At 41.1% G+C, this 18,684-nt stretch overlaps 1 protein-coding gene across 1 annotated transcript in view; it reads left to right on the forward strand.

Moving 5' to 3' along the window:
• Positions 1-1,666: 1,666 nt before the first annotated feature.
• The window catches only part of LOC139409991 (opsin 4xa), a 50,571-nt gene continuing 33,553 nt past the window's right edge, over positions 1,667-18,684 (forward strand). The window contains exon 1 of the mRNA XM_071155409.1: positions 1,667-1,812. Within this exon, the coding sequence (XP_071011510.1) occupies positions 1,667-1,812 (146 nt within the window). The remainder of the gene's footprint in view (positions 1,813-18,684) is intronic.

An 18,684-nucleotide genomic window follows, 5' to 3' on the forward strand; every position in this document is an offset into this window, starting at 1 on the left:
TAGATTGAACACCCCACTTTTGTTCCATTGGCTGGGATCTGCACTATGCAGCAGTTGCAAGAGCGTATTTTTCACTGGCTGTCCACTGGTTTCAAAAACAATGATTGATAGGTAGTTCAAACTTCTTGAGTTCAACCATTATTGGGTTCAAATACACAGTTAGATTTGTGAACAGCGATCCACAACAACCACAATCCATAAGGAGCAGATAGCTGAATGAGAGAGCAGCAGTGTGATTCACATCAATGTGCTATGTAGATAGCAATGATAAGTGATATCCGTATCGCCGTAGACTACACCACTGCTGTCATCCTGACCTCCAAGCGTTTATTCAAATTGGATGCCGACAGCAGTCGCACCATTGGAAGACATATCTTGGACTGAAGCTTGCTCTTTTCCCCTGATCCATCAAACACATTGGTGTCATCTAAGTGGTCTATGGCTTGTGGTCAGACTCGCTCAGGTGGTATAAATTTAAAGTTGAGCCTTTTTTCAATAGTGATTTGAATGTCATTGAGAAAACAGAGAAGTGTCAATGATTTTTTTTCTCTCGCTAACATCCTTTCGGAATTTAGTAAAGTAAGTAATCCTCGAAGTAATCATCTAGTTTTTCAAAATGATCTGTACTCTGATTAAAATATTTTTTGCTGGTAACGTAGTTACCCTTTTTTTTGTAATCCCTTACATGTAATCCGTTACTCCCCAACCCTAGACATGGCTTTACATTGCGTGACTCTTTGGGCAGTCTTGATTTGATCACATTAACATAAATAAACAAATCCTCTTATAATCAGTACCTCCATGGGGTTGCGGTCAACCAGAGCCAAGCCAACACACTGCAGGGTCTGCATGGCTATATTCATCATCACAAAATGCCACCGCTTAATCACTTCCTTTAATCATTCGCTTTATGGATGGACATAACCCAGTGATTAATATTATAATTTATTAACAGTGACAAAAAAAGGCTGCATTAAAGTAAATAGTATATGACTTCATAAGTCTATGATTTCACATATTGAATGATTTTATCACCAAAAGTAACAAACTTTTATAAGACAAAAATGCCCAAACATGAAGTTTTGTTCATAGTATGTGCAGTCTCTCCTAAATTATCTTTCCAAATGGTTGCTTGTCACAAGCACTTAGATCCATGATAACTAAAGGTTTTTGATTGTTATTGTTGTGCAGTGGTTTGCAGCCAATCAATGCTTTCACACCAATGAGTAAGGAACCCCTGTCTGGGCAGAGCTACAGTATGTTGACTACACCTCAGCAGCTCAGCCACAAGGCTCTACTTGGAAGGGATCAATATCTGAACCACAGGACACATTTCACCTGGAGGATGATGGGAGGTCAGATATGATGTTTGGATTCATTCTGAGAGCTGTTGTCTTACTACCTTGTTCCATCCTCTATCGGATGGAAAACAGTCAATGCTTACTACTGATATCATAGAGCCAAGGCAAACCATGGAAGACAGTTATGTAATAAACAGACAGACAGAGAGAGAGCGAGAGACAGAGAGAGAGAGAGAGAGACAGAGACAGATGTTGTGAAAGAGAGGGAGAGCTCTGTGGTGAAAGTGGTTTAGTGAAGGTGTTGTATTGTCCATTACGTTGTTCATATGGACTGAGTCAGGTCTGCTTCTCTCTTTGTCCCAGGCATGTCAGGCATGGACAACATGGACCGAGGTTTCTTCCGGAAGGTGGATGTGCCAGACCACGCTCATTACATCGTGGCCTGCTTTGTCGTGGTGATTGGAGCAGTAGGGGTTGGTGGGAACGCCCTGGTGATGTACGCCTTCTTCAGGTAGGCCACAGTACCTGAGGGAAGAGGAGAATGTAGGAGGGAAAATCACCTGTTGGAGGGGAGAGGGCAAGTGTTTCTAGCCTGGGTACCAGTCTGTTTCTGCTCTCTTTCAGACTGGCACCCAGGCTGAAGTGTTTCCTTTTTTTCTCCTCTAAACCTCTTATTTGATTCACCAAAGTAATAACGATGTGTTTATTTACAGGATAGATTTGGCCATGCAAGGTATTTAAAGAGGACATTTGAAGATCTTTGTGGGAACAGGCATGAGAATAGGCATCATCGCAGATTTTCACACCCTTTGGTTCTAGCTCTCCGATTTGTCCTCATATGCCTGTTCTTTGTGCCATCCTGTCCGTTTAAATTCCTCAAAACTGTTTGTGTTCAGCTCTTCAGTAAGGGCCCGATTCAGACGTAGGAAATCAATAAAAAAAAATCACATTTTGATTTAAAGCACTACTCAGACTTACCTTATACAAGTACGTTATGGGCTGTGCAGGTGTGGCTCCCTTGCATGCACTGAATAAACGTAATTCAACTGCTGAAAATCCTCCCACTTGCAGGCCAACTCCTCTGGTGGAGTTTTCATTCAATAGGGTCTCCAGTACATTAAACTGCTATGTGTGATCTTGGTTCCATAATGACTCAAATAGACTACATGTCTCAAACATTCACCTAATATTATCCACTATTACTGGCGACTCTGACGAACAACCACACGAACCCCAGCTAGCACAGCGGATGTGTGCCGATTCCAGCTGAGAGTCGGGGCACTCGGCTGAGAGTCGGGGCACTCGGCTGAGAGTCGGGGCACGCGGCTGAGAGTCAGACTCGGCAGAGTCTGGGCCGCCTTCAGCAGTATTACTTATGGCTAGAATGCGGGATTGAGCTTGGGCCGATTCCGGTGTGAGTTATCTGGCCCAAATGTATTACTTGGGGCTTTATATAACATTTCATTATTTATTTATTTTCACATATTTTCTGTGATCAAAAAATACAATAAACATTTAAATTAAGTTCTTTAACTGTCCTGTTTAAGTAGTATATTAGTATTTTGATACTTTGTGCAAGGCATTAAAGACTTTGTGGAGGGAGCCTCCCGAGTGACCCAGCGGTCTCAGATACCGCATCGCAGTGTAAACTGCGTTGCTATAGATGCTAGTTCGATACTCATGCCAGCCGCGACCAGGAGACCCATGAGGCGACACACAATTGGCCCAGCGTCGTCCGAGTTAGGGGAGAGTTTGGCCGGCCGGGATGTCCTTGTCCCATCGTGCTGTAGCGACTCCTGTGGCGGGCCAGGTGCATGCACGCTGACACGGTCACCAGGTGTACAGTGTTTCCTCCGACATATTTTTTTGGGGGGTGGATGGATATCATTTGTATGCATAAAATGTATAATAGTAATATTTAAAATGACTAAATCTTGTAATTTTGTATTCATTTATTTAAATTAGCACCGGGCTGCTTCTCGGGGGATGCTGGTGAGATGCCTGGCAAAGTCGGCTGCATTCCGGTAGATGGAAACGGCCCGATGTACTTGGGCCGATTCTGGGCAGTCATTTATTTTGATTCTGGGCCGAGTCCGACACCTGATTCCGGGCCAATTAAACAAATTCCACCCTTCGGGAGAGGGCCGCTTCTGGGCTGATTCCTCATTGCTATCTGGGACATGACAGAAGAAAGAAAGTAATCTAATGATGTAAGGCAAAAAAAATTGGCTACAAATTGAAGGACACTAAGACGAAAGGGACCATTATTATGTATGTGGGTCTTACTGACAGTGGCTTCCAATAGTGATATTTCATATGAAAAAAGAAAAGCCTGGGAATATAATTAAAACATTCTAGACAGTATAAATCAAGTCGGTAGGTTCCGTGCTACGGTCAGTGCACACAGATTTCCATAAGATACAGCCTTGGCTTGGGTCTTTGAATTTCACCCCCCACAATTATGAAGCCGTAGGCCTAGAATGAAAAACTATTTATATTCCACTGTGGAAAAGAGGCTGAAATATCTGTCATGCTTACATGCTTTTCATTATGCTGAAATCTGTTTCTAGCATTCATAAGGTCAAATGGATCCAAAACAATTGTCATTTATAGAACAAGTCAAAAGTTTGGACACACCTACTCATTCATGGGTTTTTCTTTATTTTTTACGATGTTCTACATTGTTAAATAATAGTGAAGACAACAACACTATGAATTAACACACATGGAATCATGTAGTAATCAAAAATCTAAATATATTTTAGATTTTTCATTCTTAAAGTAGCCACCCTTTGCCTTGATGACAACTTTTCACACTTGGAATTCTCTCAACCAGCTTCACCAGGAATGCTTGTCCAACAGTCTTGAAGGAGTTCCAAAATATACTGAGCACTTATTGGCTGCTGTTAGTGGGCATTTCTCCTTTGCCAAGATAATCCATCCGACTGACATGTCAAGAAGCTGATTAAACAGCATGATACTTACACAGGTGCACCACTCTAAAATGTACAGTTTTGTCACACAACACAATGCCACATATTTTGTGGGAGCGTGCAATTTGCTTGCTGACTGCAGGACTGTCCACCAGAGCTCTTGCCAGATAATTAAATGTTAATTTATCTATCGTAAGCTGCCTCCAATGTCATTTTAGAGAATTTAGCAGTGCGTCCAACGGCCTCACAACCGCAGGCCACGTGTAACCACGCCAGCCCAGGACCTCCATCCGGCTTCTTCACCTGCAGGATCGTCTGAGACCAACCACCTGGACAGCTGATGAAACTGTGGGTTAGCAGAACTGAAGAATATCTGCACAAACTGTCAGAAACCATCTCAGTGAAGCTCATCCGCGTGCTCGTCGTCCTCACCGGGGTGTTGACCTGACTGCAGTTCTGCGTCGTAACCGACTTCAGTGGGAAAATGCTCACCTTCGATGGCCACTGGCATGCTAGAGAAGTTTGCTCTTCACAGATGAATCGCGGTTTCAACTGCAGACAGCATGTATGGCGTCGTGTGCGCAAGCGGTTTGCTGATGTCAGAATTGTGAACAGAGTGCCCCATGGTGGCGGTTGGGTTATGGCATGGGCAGGCATGAGCTATGGACAACGAACTATTGCATTTTATCAAGGGCAATTTGAATGAACAGAGATACCGTGACGAGATCCTGAGGCCCATTGTCGTGCCATTCATCCACTGCCATTGACCTCATGTTTCAGCAGGATAATGCACAATGTCGCAAGGATCTGTACACAATTCCTGGAAGCTGAAAATGTCCCAGTTCTTCCATGGCCTGAATACTCACAATATATTTCACCCAATGAGCATGTTTGGGATGTTCTGGATCAACACGTAAGACTGACAGCGTGTTCTAGTTCCCGCTAATATCCAGCAACTTTGCACAGCCGTTGAAGAGGAGTGGGACAACATTCCACAGGCAAAATATCAACAGGCTGATCAACTCTCTGCGAAGGAGATGTGTTGCACTGCATAAGGCAAATGGTGGTCACACCAGACACGGACTGGTTTTCTGATCCACGCCCCTACTTTTTTTAAAGATATCTGTGACCAACAGATACATATCCGTATTCCCAGTCATGTGAAGTACATAGATTAGGGTCTAATGCATTTATTTCCAATTGACTGATTTCCTTATATGAACAGTAACTCAGTAAAATCTTTGAAATTGTTGCATGTTGAGTTAATATTTTTCTTCAGTGTACAATCCCCTTATCCAAACAGATGACTTATTTACTTAGCTTTTATCAATAGCTGTTACAAATGTACAAAATACAGTGCATGGAGATTGGTGTTATTTTTATCAGAAAAAAATCAAGTTTATGTTTGTCCACTTGGAACTGATAGGTTGCTCGACCTTATTCATGTTTTCCCTGCATGTAACGGTGGTGTAATTATGAGGGAATTAGGTTAAAGTCAAAATACGCGTATCTGTAGACACCTCTGCCACACCTACATTTCTGGGATCTCCACCCCAAATGTAGAACTGTCTGGCACATGCATTTCCTCATGCTTACATTCAAGGTGACAATATGCATAGAGAGAAAGGTGCTTTTTTTAAATGAACTAGGCAAGTCAAGGATCGGCGTTCCGTCAACGGGACAGTTGTATATCATGCAGTGCGTTATTTTCAAGATCGCAGATTTTAGAGAAACAACACATCGGTACATATAAGTGTCTTATATCGGCTGAAAGCTTAAATTCTTGTTAATATAACTGCACTGTCCAATTTACAGTAGCTTTTACTGCGAAAAAATCCCATGCTATTGTTTGAGGAGAGCTCCTAACAACGAAGCCCTTTTCTCAATGCAAAAGGTCTGATAAATGTGTACTTACATTCTGAAATCTTGCTCTGATTTATCATCCAAAGGGTCCCAGAGATAACATGAAGTGTCGTTTTGTTAGATAAAATCCTTTTTCATATCCTAAAAAGGTCCATATAGCATGCACGATCGATTTTGTATTTCCACTCATTCAATTTGCAAAGAAAGGAATCTGTGAAAATCTCACCCTAAACGTTGTTTGAACGAGTCAAATCACATTCATATCTATTCCTCATGGATCCTAGAAGGTAACAAGACTTCACTATTTCATTAGGGGTGTAGTATAGCCTATAAGACACCATATTTGGTCAGAGAGTGACGACTTCATGGCACGCCGATGACGCGGGCGGCCATCACTTGAACGGCTGTATCTTTGTATAAGCACCAATCGGGGTCAAACAAAGCTAGCTAGATAGCCAATGAGCTGGGCTTTACGGAAGTATCTGGAAACCATATATATGTCATAAAATGTAGGTACTAACCTTGTAAGACAGCATGCCTTTTCATTTTGGACAAAAATTATTAGGATATTCAGAGTTATGAAAACTGGTTGTTTTTTAAATGTTGAACTTATAATATGGCTACTAATACTTGGAAAGCTAAATCAAAGTTCAAGTATACAGATTTGACGATATTCTTGCAGAAAAATGCAATATGAATGCGAATGTCTCCTTCACGATTTGACTGAATGTCCCTGGGGACTTCACACTAAAAGTCTTGTAGGTCAATCATTTTTCAAGTTATCCATCTGAAACTTTGCACATACACTGACGCCATCTTGTGGACACTATTGGAATTACAACCAGATAGCTAGATGGTGGTAGAAAAAGACTGGTTGGTTTTTTCTTTGTATTTTCTTCTACCAGATCTATTGTGTTATATTCTCCTACATTCAATTCACATTTCCACAAACTTCAAAGTGTTTCCTTTCAAATGGTACCAAGAATATGCATATCCTTACTTCAGGGCCTAAGCTACATGCAGTTAGATTTGGGTATGTTATTTTAGGCGAAAATTTTAAAAAAGGGTGTTTTAAAAAAATATTAAGAACAAATTCTTATTTACAATGACGGCCTACCCTGGCCAAACACGGACAACGCTGGGCCAATTGTGCGCTGCCCTATGGGCCTCTAGCACTGAGATGCAGATCGCTGTGCCACTCGGGAGCCCAACAAAAAGGGAATTGACTCCCATCTACACGCATGTAACATGGGTCTGAATTCCTCTCCTAATAGAATAGTCACTTTTCATAAATCACTGGACCTGGTTCATCATTGGCTAACTGAGTGAAAGTGAATCTCAACGCTTGCAGCAGGATGACAGGTGTTGTTTTTTCATGTTTGATTGAACAATATGAAGAGTGGTGGTGGTGTGCTCTTGAGTGTTACGTGTTTTGACATGGTACTGCTCTGACACCAATACTTATTTTCGCTGGTGCTGGGAGCGACAGAGTGAAGCGTGCTAATGATGGGTGTCAGACAGTGGGCACGCATTGTCCAGCTAGTTCTTATCCCTAAACTCAAATCAGGAAGTGTTTTATAATTGGTGTGGACACATACTTGCCTGACGACTCACAGGGAATTCTTCCGCTGCTCTATCGATCGCTACACACTTCAGTCTGAATCTTCCATCTTTTTTTTTTTCCATCTTCCGTCATTTGTGGTGATGAGAGGAATTGTACAAAACAAAGTCATCAGCGATTGGATCATCTATAACCAATCAGAGTATGAACAAGCCAATGAGGAATTTACCCAAACATGTATTTTTTTATTAACAAATATAAAACAAAAGAGGATTAGTCACATGCAAACTATTTACATTGCCACGAATCCTAAACAAACAAATCATATTCATTAATAATACAACACATTTTAATTGCCTTTGTTTTTCATTTTAGTTAAAGTAGTGCCACATTGTTTAAATTCATTTATAAAGTGAAGAAAGTATAGTTTTGATTTAGACCATTTGAGTTTATGAATATGAAAATGTACCTAATATTATTAGCAGTTGAATTACATATAATACATCTTTATCAATGTCAGAATTTCTGAAATAAATCATTATATCAAAACCATTAAATTGTACAACCGGTCATATTTATTTTGGAATAAAATTCTGTATGTCAATCCTAAAAACAGTTTACTATAAAACACAGGCAAAAAACACATGCAAAATGGTCTCCTCCATTCCACAGAAATCACAATTATAATCAATATTCAGCTTGAATCTTTCCAAACATGTTTCACAGGATAAATTCTATGTAACTTTTAAAATGAATATTCCTTTACCTGGTTACTGATATAATATTTGTTAGCAATTTTCCATGCTTTCCCCCAATATCTATGGTATATCACCATAGATATTTGACCAAAAGAATCTGGCTGAGGAAATAGTAGTATAACAAACAATATTCCTAATCTGTTTATTACTACATGTATTTTTTTTATGTTAATATTGCCAATTAATATATTTTAATGTAAACCTGTTACTTACATCAACCACAGAGGAATTTAAAAAAAGATACAACCTCCCTTGGTGTCACGTCCTGACTATAGAAAACCTGTATTTTCTATGGTAGAGTAGGTCAGGGCGTGACTAGGGTTTTTTGTTCTAGCTTATATTTTCTATGTGGGGTTCTAGGTCTGGTTTTCTATGTTGGTGATTTGTATGATTCCCAATTAGAGGCAGCTGGTTATCTTTGTCTCTAATTGGGGATCATACTTAAGTAGCATTTTTTCCACCTGTGGGTTATGGGATATTGTTTATGTTTAGTTGCCTGTTCGCATTACATTGTCATCACGGTTCGTTTATTCTTTATTTTGTATTAGCTTAAGTTTCACTTTCATTAAAACATGTGGAACTCGACCATCATTATTACGAACAACGTGACACTTGGAATCGCATCAAAAACAATTGCATATTCTTTTGGGGTTATTGACATTTTTAATTTATCAAGAAATTCCCCATATGAGAGTAGATATCCATCCTCACCAACCAAAATAATGTAATTCTCAAACCAGTTATGGAAAATACTTATTTTTAAATTGTATATCTTTGCTGTACCATAGGAAGTATCTGTGAGGTGGAAAATTGTGTTTATATGCTAACATACAAGCTAAAATTGCCTGCTTATGGAATTTGGCAAATTTTACTGGGATTTTATTAACATCAAAATTACATCGAAGCAAAAGTTCTAAACCACCAACAGAAACAAATAAATACTTAGAGAAGACATTCCAAATACTGTTCTGGTTCTTAATATACTCCAGAATCCAATTTATTGTAAAAGTAATATTTAAAGTATTGCAATCTAAAACCGCCTTGTTCTTGGGTATTAGTGAGACTATATTTTCGTAGATAGTGAGGCTTGTTCCGAAAAATAAAATTATGAAGAATCTTATCTAAGTCCTTTACAATTTTAGGGGATAATTCAAGTGATAACGAGACATAACCCTTCAGCTTTGGACTAAAAACCAGACCATATAACGAAATATCTCATCTACCAGAGGTTCAATTTCTTCTTTTTCTCAATAATGGGGATAAAGTTTAATTCACTCCTTTGTTTTTCATCCTTGAATATAACAATTCCAAGAAAAGTGACCTTATCTTTATTTGGGATACCATATACTTCCTGTAAAACACAATCCTTGAGTGGAAATAAGACTGATTATTTTTATTTTTTTTCAAAACAGAAACTTCAATACTGGAACCTGCTTTAGAAACCTCATTCCTGTCTCTCAAAAATATGGTGATATCATCAGCCAGTTGACATTGTTTAAATTCATTGCCAAGTGCTGAAACACCTTAAATTCCCTTTCTTGATATGAAGAGCAATAATTTGAGTAACCAATAAAAATGGACTAATTGGGCAGCCCTGCTGAATGCCACGCCCAATGTCAAATCTTTGGGATGTCCCGTGATCTAATTTTACAGAGATACAACCACTATATAAAGTTTGGACTACTTTGAAGATTTGAACATAAACTCATGTTATACAGTGTCAAAAGCTTTGTATAAAAAAATCAACAAACATAAGAAAACTATCATCAAGGATGAGGTCATTATAGTCAATCATATAGATGTTTTTACTAATGTGTCGACCATGAATTAAACCAGATTGTTCTTCATCAATTATATGATGCAAGCCTTGTTTCAACCTCTTAGCAAATACAAGGGCAAATAATTTCCCATCATTATTCAACAGACTAATGGGTCTCCAGTTGTCTATATAAAGACTATCCTTATTAGGTTTGGGAATCGAATTAACCTAATGTAACGGGCGTTTTTTTCTTTCTGGTCCTAACAAGAAAAAAAAACTATCCTGGTATGTTATCTGCACTGTTCAACCAATCCAGTAAATGTGGAGAGGAGTTCATGTCTTAATGCAGCCTTGTTAACGTCCAAAACTGGAAGTCGCGTCACACGCTTTATTTCCGGTCATTTTCAAAACGTCGCTTTACCCACGTGTGTTCTGGCTCTGTCCCAACCCATCAGGTTCTGGGACTAATCAGACGATCCGAATGTGTTCTAATTCTAGAAGGATCGGGGAAGAAGTAAAATCCAGACTCATTGCGGAGAAGAAATAAAGGTTTGAGGGCGTGGTGTGGCATTTGGCCGGAGCAATGAGTCTGGGTAGCAGGTTTGGGTCGGTCACTTTCTAAATGTCATTGGTTATAGTCATTTTTATTTTATACCTTTATTTAACTAGGCAAGTCAAACCCTATCCCGGACGGCACTGGGCAAATTGTTGTGATTACAGCCTGGAATCGAATCAGGGTCTGTAGAGACGCCTCTTGCACTGACATGCAGTGCCTTAGGTAACTCCCAATTGGCACAGCGGTCTGTCTGAAATTGTAATCAGTTACTTAACTTTGATTACCCAAAAGTAATCGGATTACTTTCCCCTTAAGCGGCATCAGAACAAGACAAAAAAGGATCCAATAAACGCATTTGGTCTATCATCATAGTGGTCTCTGACTTTTGGTCAGACTCGCTCAGGTGGAACAAACTTAAACTTTCACTTTTTTTCAATTATGATTTGAATGTCTATATCTAGCTTGAAATTACATTTGCAGACATATTTTCGTGCACATATTCAAAAAGGTGCATAAAAACAATATGCGCATTTTCCCACCAGAGATGTGTTTCCATCAAATGCACTTGTTTTGGATAGAAAGCTCTGCGTGATAGCGTAGTGCCTATAAAAATGTACTTTTGCAGTTAAACTCCCATGTACCGAATAAAATAAATATAATTTAAATGGTCCTCCACTGCATTCTCAACTCAACTGATGGTTTTAAACACAAAAAGGGTTGCGTTATATACAGAATGTGCCACTCTGGTCTCGGCACGTGCGTTCTATGCAACAGCTCGCAAATACAGTGCGGGTATAGCCTACATGATGAGATTGTTATGGACAAAAGAGAGAGATTGACAAATTAAAACGGCAGCCAAGCATCGATGATTATGTCACCAGATTAAGACCCTCAATATTTATTGGAAAGGAGCATCAAGCTCTTCACCGCGCACTTTCACCATCCTGTGACGTTCATCCTAATGCATTTAATCTGTAACCTAATAAACTGTATGCTTTCCCGAGTCGTAGTGGGACGACCACACAACATATCATCAGAATGACTCAAATTTACTTCAATATGAAAGTTATTATATCTATATTTGCGCATAAAGGCGTTTCCGCCGCCATTTCTCGTATAATTAATTTTACCGAGACAAAAGGAACCCACCCACCTTGTCTTGCATATTTAGTTGTAGACATTTGGAAAGTTTACCGACAAATTGATTAGCTGTTTCCATGTGAACTTTACTGGCATAAAAAGGTTGGATGGCAACCTGGTTATTTACAAAACAGAATTGTGTCATGTTTTTCACAAGCATCCTTTCTGAATTTAAAAAGTAAACCAAGAAGTAATCTAGTTTTTCAAGGCTAATATTTTTCTGGGAACGATTTTTCTGGGAATTTATTAATTCCTTTTTTCGTAATCCGATTACATGTAACTGATTACATGTAGTAAATTACTCCCCAACCTTGCTGGGTAATAATTTATTATATGCCATTTAGCAGACGCTTTTATCCAAAGCGACTTAGTTGTGCGTGCATACATTTTATTAAGCCAGGCAAGACTCGTACCTACGAGAGAATACATTCCTCTAGGAACTGTGACCCTTCATAGGCATGACATACATCTACAGTGCATATTCTACTACTCGGGTAAAGTAGCTAAGGTGCAGGACGGTAAGGGTTAGAGCTAGTCGGGACGTACATACTTTAACCCTTAACCCCTACAGTTACCCTAACCATAACCCTTACCTAACCTTAAAGTAACTATCCAGTGTTTCCAGATTTTCTATGAAATATGACTTATAATGAATTACAATATGAGTTAAATAGTTTTCCTTCCACAAAATGGTAATTAAGTATGTTAAAAAGCAGCTTTTCTTTTTCAGAATGGTGTGGGAGTACCCTAACAGAATGATGTGGGAGTACCCTAATAGAATGGTGTGGGAGTACCCCCAACAGAATGATGTGGGAGTACCCTAACAGAATGGTGTGGGAGTACCCTAACAGAATGGTGTGGGAGTACCCTAACAGAATGGTGTGGGAGTACCCTAACAGAATGGTGTGGGAGTACCCTAACAGAATGGTGTGGGAGTACCCTAACAGAATGGTGTGGGAGTACCCTAACAGAATGGTGTGGGAGTACCCTAATAGAATGGTGTGGGAGTACCCTAATAGAATGGTGTGGGAGTACCCTAATAGAATGGTGTGGGAGTACCCTAATAGAATGGTGTGGGAGTACCCTAACAGAATGGTGTGGGAGTACCCTAACAGAATGGTGTGGGAGTACCCTAATAGAATGGTGTGGGAGTACCCTAATAGAATGGTGTGGGAGTACCCTAATAGAATGGTGTGGGAGTACCCTAACAGAATGGTGTGGGAGTACCCTAATAGAATGGTGTGGGAGTACCCTAATAGAATGGTGTGGGAGTACCCTAATAGAATGGTGTGGGAGTACCCTAATAGAATGGTGTGGGAGTACCCTAATAGAATGGTGTGGGAGTACCCTAATAGAATGGTGTGGGAGTACCCCCAACAGAATGATGTGGGAGTACCCTAACAGAATGGTGTGGGAGGACCCTAATAGAATGGTGTGGGAGTACCCCCAACAGAATGATGTGGGAGTACCCTAACAGAATGGTGTGGGAGTACCCCAACAGAATGATGTGGGCGTATACTAGTCATTTTAAATATTAATGTAGCCCACTGATTGTCTTTTAAAATGTTTTAACCTTTTTAAAAAAAAAATACATAATGCAGTAGGAAAATAGATTTAATGGACAATAGTAATTCCTTTTTTAAAGTCTGTTTGAGGTGGGGTTTTTTAAGTGTTTTTTCTCTCTCCAATTTATCCATTATTTAGGTATGAGTTAACAGAATACTTTAAACCTTACCTTAACCATTTTCAATTTCAACTTCGAAGGGGTGACAGAGTTGAGACGTCCCAGGATACCGTTTAGACTTCCAGAAGAGACCAGTGAAGAAGGAAGTCTCAGCACTCTTAGTTCAAATGCAAATTCCAGTCATTTCATGTGCTAAGCTTTCTGCCATCACAGACCTTTGACAGAGCTGAGGTAGTAGCTAGGTCTACTACTGCTTTGACCGAAAGCTTAGCACATTAAATGACAGAAATATGCATCTGGTCTAAGAGCGCAGATATCTTTTCTTTTCCACTTAGGTATGACATACCTATGATAGTCATATGCACAGACTACTTCTTTGAATGCTTAAAAATGTGTGATCCACTTTGTTCGGTTGATACAGTGCCTTGCGAAAGTATACGGCCCCCTTGAACTTTGCAACCTTTTGCCACATTTCAGGCTTCAAACATAAAGATATAAAACTGTCTTTTTTTTGTGAAGAATCAACAACAAGTGGGACACAATCATGAAGTGGAACGACATTTATTGGATATTTCAAACTTTTTTAACAAATCAAAAACTGAAAAATTGGGCGTGCAAAATTATTCAGCCCCTTTACTTTCAGTGCAGCAAACTCTCTCCAGAAGTTCAGTGGGGATCTCTGAATGATCCAATGTTGACCTCAATGACTAATGATGATAAATACAATCCACCTGTGTGTAATCAAGTCTCCGTATAAATGCACCTGCACTGTGATAGTCTCAGAGGTCCGTTAAAAGCGCAGAGAGCATCATGAAGAACAAGGAACACACCAGGCAGGTCCGATATACTGTTGTGAAGAAGTTTAAAGCCGAATTTGGATACAAAAAGATTTCCCAAGCTTTAAACATCCCAAGGAGCATTGTGCAAGCGATAATATTGAAATGGAAGGAGTATCAGACCACTGCAAATCTACCAACACCTGGCCGTCCCTCTAAACTTTCAGCTCATACAAGGAGAAGACTGATCAGAGATGCAGCCAAGAGGCCCATGATCACTCTGGATGAACTGCAGAGATCTACAGCTGAGGTGGGAGACTCTGTCCATAGGACAACAATCAGTCGTATATTGCACAAATCTGGCCTTTATGGAAGAGTGGTAAGAAGAAAGCCATTTCTTAAAGATATCCATAAAAAGTGTTGTTTAAAGTTTGCCACAAGCCACCTGGGAGACACACCAAACATGTGGAAGAAGGTGCTCTGGTCAGATGAAACCAAAATTGAACTTTTTGGCAACAATGCAAAACGTTATGTTTGGCGTAAAAGCAGCACAGCTGAACACACCATCCCCACTGTCAAACATGGTGGTGGCAGCATCATGGTTTGGGCCTGCTTTTCTTCAGCAGGGACAGGGAAGATGGTTAAAATTGATGGGAAGATGGATGGAGCCAAATACAGGACCATTCTGGAAGAAAACCTGATGGAGTCTGCAAAAGACCTGAGACTGGGACGGAGATTTGTCTTCCAGCAAGACAATGATCCAAAACATAAAGCAAAATCTACAATGGAATGGTTCAAAAATAAACACAAGACTGTTTGAGGTTGTGGACAGGTGTATTTTATACTGATAACAAGTTCAAACAGGTGCCATTAATACAGGTAACATGTGGAGGACAGAGGAGCCTCTTAAATAAGAAGTTACAGGTCTGTGAGAGCCAGAAATCTTGCTTGTTTGTAGCTGACCAAATACTTATTTTCCACCATAATTTGCAAATAAATTCATTAAAAATCCTACAATGTGATTTTCTGAATTTTTTTCCCTCATTTTGTCTGTCATAGTTGAAGTGTACCTATGATGGAAATTACAGGCCTCTCATCTTTTTAAGTGGGAGAACATGCACAATTGGTGGCTGACTAAATACTTTTTTGCTCCACTGTACATGTAGGTAGAGTTATTAAAGTAACTATGCATAGATGATGACAGAGAGTAGTAGCGGTGTAAAAGGGGGGAGGGGCAATGCAAATAGTCTGGGTAGCCATTTGACTAGGTGTTCAGGAGTCTTATGGTTTGGGAGTAGAAGCTGTTTAGAAGCCTCTTGGACCTAGACTTGGCGCTCCGGTACCGCTTGCTGCGCGGTAGCAGAGAGAACAGTCTATGACTATGGTGGCTGGAGTCTTAGACAATTTTGAGGGCCTTCCTCGGACACCGCCTGGTATAGAGGTCCTGGATGGCAGGAAGCTTGGCCCCAGTGATGTACTGGGCCGTTCGCACTACCCTCTGTAGTGCCTTGTGGTCGGAAGCCGAACAGTTGCCATACCAGGCAGTGATGCAACCGCTCTCGATGGTGCAGCTGTAGAAGAACCTTTTGAGGATCTGAGGACCCATGCCAAATCTTTTCAGTCTCCTGAGGGGGAAAAGGTTTTGTCGTGCCCTCTTCACGACTGTCTTGGTGTGTTTGGACCATGTTAGTTTGTTGGTGATGTGGACACCAAGAACCTGAAGCTCTCAACCTAGTCCACTACAGCCCTGTCAATGAGAATGGGGGTGTGCTCAGTCCTCCTTTTCCTGTACTCGACAATCATCTCTTTTGTCCTGATCACGTTGAGAGAGAGGATGTTGTCCTGGTACCACACGGCTAGGTCTCTGACCTCCCTATAGGCTGACTCGTCGTCGTCGGTGATCAGTCTTACCACTGCTGTGTCATCGGCAAACTTAATGATGGTGTTGAAGTTGTGCAGTCATGAGGGAACTGGAAGCACAGGAGGGCACTGAGCACACACCCGAGGGGCCCCTGTGTTGAGGATCAACGTGGCGGATGTGTTGTTACCTACACTTACCACCTGGGGGCTGACCCATCAGTAAGTCCAGGACCCAGTAGCAGAGGGAGGTGTTTAGTCCCAGGGTCCTTAGTTTATTGATGAGCTTTGAGTGGAGTATGGTGTTGAACGCTGAGCTGTAGTCAATGAATAGCATTCTCACATACAGTTGAAGTCGGAAGTTTGTATACACCTTAGCCAAATACATTTAAACAAAGTTTTTCACAATTCCTGACATTTAATCTCAATAAAAATGGTCAGGTCAGTTAGGATCAGAATGTGAAATGTCAGAATAATAGTAGAGTGATTTATTTCAGCTTTTATTTCTTTCATCACATTCCCAGTGGGTCAGAAGTTTACATACACTCAATTAGTATTTGGTAACATTGCCAATTTAACTTGGATCAAACGTTACGGGTAGCCTTCCACAAGCTTCCCACAATAAGTTGGGGGAATTTTGGCCCATTCCTCCTGACAGAGCTTGTGTAACTGAGTCAGGTTTGCAGGCCTCCTTGCTCGCACACACTTTTTCAGTTCTGCCCACAAATTTTCTATAGAATTGAGGTCAGGGCTTTGTGATGGCCACTCCAATACCTTGACTTTGTTGTCCTTAAGTCATTTTGCCACAACTTTGGAAGTATGCCTGGGGTCATTGTCCATTTGGAAGACCCATTTGCGACCAAGCTTTAACTTCCTGACTGATGCCTTGAGATGTTGCTTCAATATATCCACATAATAATTATCCACATAATCCTCACAATGCCATCTATTTTGTGAAGTGCACCAGTCCCTCCTGCAGCAAAGCACCCCCACAACATGATGCTGTACGATTGGGATGGTGTTCTTTGGATTGCAAGCCTCCCCATTTTTCCTCCAAACAAAAGGATGATCATTATGGACAAACAATTATATTTTTGTTTCATCAGACCAGAGAACATTTCTCCAAAAAGTACAATCTTTGTCCCCATGTGCAGTTGCAAACCGTTGTCAGGCTTTTTTTATGGTGGTTATGAAGCATGACTTCTTGCTTGCTGAGCGGCCTTTCAGGTTATGCCGATATAGGACTCATTTTACTGTGGATATAGATACTTTTGTACCTGTTTCCTCCAGCATCTTCACAAGGTTCATTGCTGTTGTTCTGTGATTGTTTTGCACTTCTTGCACCAAAGTACGTTCATCTCTAGGAGACAGAACGTATCTCCTTCGTAAGCGGTCTGATGGCTGCGTGGTCCCATGGTGTTTATACTTGCATACTTTTGTTTGTACAGATGAACATGATACCTTCAGGCGTTTGGAAATTGCTCCCAAGGATGAACCCGACTTGTCGAGGTCTACAATTCTTTTTCTGAGATCTTGGCTGATTTCTATTGATTTTCACATGATATCAAGCAAAGAGGCACTGCGTTTGAAGGTAGGCCTTGAAATACATCCACAGGTACACCTCCAATAGACTCAAGTGATATCAATTAGCCTATCAGAAGCTTCTAAAACCATGACATCTGTTAAGTGTCTCCTTGAAGGAGGGAGGTGCAGGAATCAGGAGCAGGAGAGCAAGGAAATCCCAGTATAGTTTATTCCGAAAGTCCCAACTCAACAACAACATGGGGGGGAATATGCCCAAACAAGGTCGCCACACACAGGGAAAATAAACGATACACACGGGGGAGAAACCCCTACTCCTACACACATACCAAACCGGTATAACTGCCGTGTGAAAGAAAAAAACCCTAACACTGTAACCACAGCAAACAATCCCGCACAAAGACTAACAGGCAGCGGAGTTAAATAAACCCACCGAAATAGGACACAGGTTTAAACAATACAGACAGACACAAAGGAAAAATGGATCGGTTGCAGCAAGTAGGCCGGCAACGACGACCGCCAAGCACCGCCCGAACAGGGAGAGGAGTGGAAGTCGTGACAGTACCCCCCCCCCCCCCCCTGACGCGCGGCTTCTGCAGCGCTACGACACCGGCCTCGAGGACGACCCGGAGGATGAGGTGCAGGGCGATCCGGATGGAGTCGGTGAAACTCACTCAGCAGAGATGGGTCCAAGACGCCCAAGACACCGGCACCCAGCATCTCTTCTCCGGACTGTACCCCTCCCAATCCACAAGGTACTGCAGGCCCCTCACCCGACGCCTGGAATCCAGTATGAATCGCACTGTGTATGCCGGGGCCCCCCTCGATGTCCAGGGGAGGGCGGAGGGACCTCCCGCACCTCAGCTCCTTGAAGCAGACTAGCTACCACCGGCCTGAGGAGAGACACATGAAACAAGGGGTTAATACGGTAATAAGGGGGAGCTGTAACCTATA

This window comes from Oncorhynchus clarkii, chromosome 5 (assembly GCF_045791955.1).
Source record: "Oncorhynchus clarkii lewisi isolate Uvic-CL-2024 chromosome 5, UVic_Ocla_1.0, whole genome shotgun sequence".
Lineage (NCBI taxonomy): Eukaryota > Metazoa > Chordata > Actinopteri > Salmoniformes > Salmonidae > Oncorhynchus > Oncorhynchus clarkii.